Here is a 6,000-nt window from a genome sequence, read left to right as displayed (position 1 = left end):
TACCTAGATCGTCTTTTATAACTAATTATGAAGCTTTGAGATCTCATGTTTTTTGTGTGGTCAGATACCGCAATCATCATGTAGACATGCATCAACTACAGTATGTACCTTTTTCCATACGTGTCTAATAATACATGAAAGACAAATACATGTGTTTCTTAAGTTCTGATATTATACACATGTTTTTCGTTGAATAAATTTAATTTCAATCAAAATTAAAATTAGATCCAAACCGCTTTGTACGTGAAATATTTAATTGCAAATGATATATGATCCAAATAAAATGGATGACTCTAATTTTTTTTTTTTTATTATTATTTTTTTAATAATATTTTATTTTAAATAATTATTTTTATTAGTCAATATTTAATATTTTATATCTTATATTTATGAAAAATATCTCATATTTTAATGAATAAAAACTGTCAGGTGTGAATTATAAAAGTAAATAATGAACCCTTAATTTTATTTTATAGAGACGGAGCTGGGAGATGTCATTTGGCCGTTAACCACTCAAAAAAATAAAAACTAACGGAAAAAGAAAATGTTTTTCTTGTGAAATGGACAATTGAACTTTTTGTTTTTTTAAATAGAAAATAAAAGAAAAGGACACATGCGGTTGTATAATCATTTAAATATATATTTAAAAAAAAAATCCACAAAAACCCAGATAGCGTTAAGACTGCTCCCGTTTCAGTCTTACTGACAGGTTTATAGTCAACCTGCGGCTTCCATCCCCGTTCCTCTCTACTCTCGTCGGGCATGACCATGCACTTCTGCTAGACCATTCTACAAACAGCTAACACACTCTCTCTCCCTCTAGTTTCTGCCCACAACGCCATGGAACAACCCCCCCCACCACCCTGAAACACCACCCACCACCGTAAGCTAGCTCCAGTACTCCGATAACAACAAGGCCTGCATTCACTCCTTCCACTAAACTCTCGAAGATCCCTCACTCCCAACCATTCGGATTCTCACTTTGTCTCCTCAAATGGCTTCCACAAGCTCAACTCCCATCGAACCTTCCGCTCTTGCTCTGCCCGACGACATGGCCTCAAAGGCCTTGAACAAGCGCTACGAAGGCCTCGTCACCGTGCGAACTAAGGCCATCAAGGGAAAAGGAGCCTGGTACTGGACCCATTTAGAGCCTATTCTCCTTCACAACCCCGACACGAGCCTCCCCAAAGCAGTCAAACTAAAGTGCTCCTTGTGCGACACCCTTTTCTCCGCATCCAACCCCTCCAGAACCGCTTCGGAGCACTTGAAAAAGGGTGCTTGCCTCAATTTCAGCTCCGTTTCCCGACCCAGCAGTGCATCTCTATCGCCGTTACCGATATCCTCGGTGCCGTCTCCGTTACCATCTTCACATAATCATAGAAAGCGAAGCTCCCAAATGGGTATTCATCCTTTACATTCATGTTCTTCTTCTTCGTACCAGGCTAATTCTTTAGCTTTGGTCGAGTCGTCGCGGTTTTATAACAACCAAAACCACGACGGGTCGCATTACTCCCCATGCCAGAACCCGGTTGGCGCGGCGAGTAATTCGGGGCACCATTTGGTTTTATCGGGCGGGAAAGAGGATTTGGGTGCATTGGCATTGCTGGAAGATAGTGTAAAAAAGCTTAAGAGTCCTAAAGGGTCAGCTGGTCCTGCTTTGAGCAAGGACCAGATTGATTCCGCGCTTCAATTACTAGCAGAATGGTTCTACGAGTCATGTGGGTCTGTCTCAGCTTCGAGCCTCGCGCACCCCAAGTTTAGAGCGTTTATTCACCAGGTGGGCTTGCCTGGGTTATTGCTGCGGGAGCTCACGGGTGCTAGGCTTGATGCTAAGTTTGAGGAGGTGAAGACTCGGTCGGATGCTAGGATAAGAGACGCAATGTTTCTTCAGGTTGCTAGTGATGGGTGGAAGGGAAAGAGTTGTTGTGGATTTACTTGCGATGGAGAAAATTTGGTTACATTTACGGTGAATCTTCCAAATGGGACAAGTGATTTTCAAAAGGCGGTGTTCACTGGAGGAATGGTGTCAGCGAAGTATGCGGAGGAAATCTTGTGGGAAGCGGTGACAGATGTTTGTGGGAGTAGCGTGCAGAGATGTGTAGGGATAGTTGCAGATAAGTATAAGGCCAAGGCATTGAAGAACTTGGAGGTTCAGAATCATTGGATGATAAATCTCTCTTGTCAGCTTCAGGGGTTTGTAAGTTTGATCAAGGATTTTAACAAAGAACTTCCACTTTTCAGGACTGTCACCGAGAACTGCATAAAGGTTGCGAATTTCGTAAATACTACTTCTCAGGTTAGGAATAGTTTCCTCAAGTACAAGATGCAAGAACTTGAGTGTGCTGGGTTACTACGAGTTCCTTCGCCAAAATGTGACACTTCAAAGAAGTTTGGCCCGGTTCATGCAATGTTCGAAGATATACTGAGCTGTTCCCAGGTGCTCCAAATGGTTGTACTGGATGATCTGAATAGAGCAACATGTCAGGAGGATTCAATTGCGAGAGAAGTTGCTGGTTTGATTCAAACCGAGGGGTTTTGGAATGAGTTGGAGGCAGTATATTCGCTTGTGAAGCTGATCAGAGAGATGGCTCAGGAGATTGCAGCTGACAGGCCATTGATTGGACAATGCCTAACTCTTTGGGAGGAGTTGAGGGGGAAAGTAAAGGACTGGTGTGCCAAATTCAGCATTACCGAGGGGCCTGTAGAAAAAATAATTGAAAAGCGATTCAGGAAAAACTACCACCCAGCATGGTCGGCTGCATTTATACTGGACCCTCTTTACTTGATGAGGGACACGAGTGGAAAATACCTTCCACCATTCAAGTGCTTGACGCATGAGCAGGAGAAGGACGTCGATAAGCTCATAACAAGGTTGGTTTCCAGGGAAGAAGCTCATGTTGCATTGATGGAGCTCATGAAATGGAGGTCAGAAGGGCTAGACCCTCTCTATGCTCAAGCAGTTCAGGTAAAACAGCGAGACCCTGTTTCTGGGAAGATGAAGATTGCAAACCCACAGAGCAGTAGACTTGTATGGGAAACTTGCTTAAGTGAGTTCAAGTCTCTGGGTAAGGTTGCAGTGAGGCTCCTCTTCCTTCATGCAACTTCTTGCGCATTCAAGGGTAATTGGTCTTCCATGAAATGGGTTTGTGGCCAAAGACACTCAAGGATCGGCATGGAAAGGGCTCAAAAGATGATATTCATTGCAGCTCATGCAAAGCTTGAAAGACGGGATTTTTCAAATGAGGAAGAAAAGGATGCGGAGCTGTTTGCGGTGGCAGGCAGTGACGATGACGTGCTCAATGAGGTCTTTGCCGATGCGCCCTCAGTGTAATGTTTTTTCTGTTCAACTGCTGTAGATTATTGAAACCATAGGATTTATTGAAATTCTTTGCAAAGCTCCTTTTTTCCTTTTCCTTTTCTTTTTCTTTTTCTGTCGTTCCCTTCTAGTAGCAGATTTTTGGAGACTTGTGGTTGGGAGTTAAAAATAACCGGAAGGAGTTGAACACTGCATTTCTTGGACTCACTTAGTGGTGTGATTTTTTTTTCTTTTTTTAAATAAAGAGATTTGAAAGAATCATAAATTCCCTGCCCGGGGGGGGGGGGGGGGGGGGGGGGGGGGGGGGGGGGGGGGGGGGGGGGGGGGGGGGGGGGGGGTCTTGTGGTTTTTATAAAGTTGGGGAAAAACACCTATCTTCTTTATAGGCATAAAGATGTTCGAGTCTGTCATGACAGGAAAAACGTTGTAACGAGTGCTATAGGAATTTTAGATGAATATTATTGTCTCTTTTTATTTAAAGCTTGGTTTATCAAGTTAAAAAAAAGGGGCGTTTTCAGATGATCACTAATCTTGTCAGCAAAATTAGTACTTTTTTCTTCTCCTCCTTGTCTATATGGAGAATTTGTCTTCGTTCAGATGATTGTACATGTGTCAAGTGCCCTTTTCTGACAAATAATCTGTAGGACTCTTCCCGAATTGGCATTGCATGTAGGACACTTAAGGACATGACACATTCCCAACAGTGTTTCACCTTCACTATAAGAAACGATTATGAGGCTGTGATGCATACAGAATCCGAGGGTGCCATATGTTGTCAAGACATACATATAGATGGTTATCATCCTTGGGCCTTGCCTCAAGTAGTAAAGGAGTGGTTTTTATTACTTACAAAAAAAAAAAAAAAAAAAGTGAAGGGGTTTGATAATGTTTAGTTTTGAAGTTCAACTCTTGTTGATAATAAAAGGGAAAAAAAGAAGAAAAGAAACAAGTAAAATATAGCTACCATTTTAGTGTTTAGTTTCGGATTAATGGTTCTATTGGATGCAAGCAAAAACACTTCCATAAACAAGGATATGCACTTAATATTACATGTGCACGTATAACATATCTATGACTATGGCCATGTAGAGAACCCTATTCTCCATGACACGTCAATGTAAGAAATTATGCTGACACTGTTGGAAGCAAATGTGGAGTCAACCTGTCTGACAATTAAATCCGTTACATGTCAGTTTTTCCAACTCCCAGAAAAACCACAGTACAAAATCAAAAAACCTAGAATAGGAGCACCCTTGTCAGATAGATTACTATATGGTGCAGAAATAAGGCAGACTAGACCCGTCTTAAATGGCATGAGTCCTGGTACAGTAACCATGCTCCGCATGCTGAAAGCTAAATCGTCCGAGTTCTGGATTCTCATGTCACTTTTGTTCATATGAGTACTTGTAAAAAAAAAAAAATCATCCGAGTAAATCAAAGGTTAAAGGTCCAATCTTCTTTGGTCCAAATATGCATTTTTTTATTTTGTTGTTATAGTCATCTCTGGGCTACCAAGTGCCGCTAAAATATTAAGCAGTGGTTTGGATTCAAAAATGTGTTGAGATGAGTTGAGATGATTTGTGAATAGTAGAATAAAAGTTGAATTATTTATTATATTTTGTATGAGAATTTGAAAAAATTGTTTTGAAATTTGAAAAAGTTGAATTGTTTATTATATTTTGTATGAAAATTTGAAAAAGTTGTAATGATGAGATGAGATGAATTGATATGAGTTTTGAATGTAAACAAGGCCAAGTGAGTTGACCAAAGAATGAAAGTTAAAACTTTTTGCATGGCTGCCTGTCTTAGAACTTTTTTTTTTTTTTTTTCTAAGTTAATGGTCATGATTTTCTTGTATCTACTTCTCCTTCCTAGCTAAGTGTTTTCTCTAATATACATCTAGTGTACTTGGCTACACCTATTGATGTTAATAAATTTTTATTTATCAAAAAAATCTTGGGAAGATAGCCGATCTATATTTAATTTTTTTTTTTCCATGTTCAAAGGATACTTCAAGATGCAAGGTATTTGGGAAAAATTAGGGAGTTGTTCTCTCCTACGTTGGACATGCTGTTTGGGTGTGCATTCAATTGCATGTCAATCACATACCCTCTGAGAATATCATGTCCATGAAAGGCTGAATGGAATTGAAGGCATATTCTCAATAGAATGAACACCACTGTTTGACCCTCCACTTTTCACAGAAAAATCGGCATCTAGGCATTTGGATCATGTTTGGTGTCATTAAGTTTGAGAATTAGATGAATCTTACATTATCTGCACCAATGTCAATCATGCCATTGCAAATAGGCATGAATTGCAACTTCGCCATCTAACCCCCCTGACTAAAATTAGTTATTACCTGGCTTCACGTTATAGATCTTTAAAATGCTGTGTTTGCATGTGATTGGCTCTCCTCTTAGAAAATTGGAAAATCCATTTATTTCTGTTCATGGTCTCACAATTGGAAACAGTTCAAAATGAGTCTCCTTTTTCTGTCTTAACAATATGTGAACATTTATAGTCCACCTGCGTAGGCCAACAAAGTTTTGGAAAATTATATTTATTACAAGATATAATTTTGGGTTCACAAAGCTTTGTTCCTGTCAACCACATCATCAACTCCTCCATTATGTTATATTGAATGAAAATGAAATATCATATTTAACTAAATAAAGTTATTA

The 6,000-nt window shown here is 39.8% G+C and overlaps 1 protein-coding gene across 1 annotated transcript; it reads left to right on the top strand.

Moving 5' to 3' along the window:
- The first annotated feature begins 669 nt into the window (after positions 1-669).
- On the top strand, positions 670-3,510 carry LOC121248258. Its single transcript, XM_041146661.1, has one exon. It carries the CDS (start codon positions 995-997, stop codon positions 3,329-3,331), a length of 2,337 nt encoding a protein of 778 aa, XP_041002595.1. The 5' UTR covers positions 670-994; the 3' UTR covers positions 3,332-3,510.
- Positions 3,511-6,000: the final 2,490 nt, after the last annotated feature.

Source organism: Juglans microcarpa x Juglans regia, chromosome 2D, assembly GCF_004785595.1.
Source record: "Juglans microcarpa x Juglans regia isolate MS1-56 chromosome 2D, Jm3101_v1.0, whole genome shotgun sequence".
NCBI lineage: Eukaryota > Viridiplantae > Streptophyta > Magnoliopsida > Fagales > Juglandaceae > Juglans > Juglans microcarpa x Juglans regia.
The sequence above is the reverse complement of the archived record's forward strand: the minus strand, read 5'-3'. Positions and strand labels throughout refer to the sequence as shown.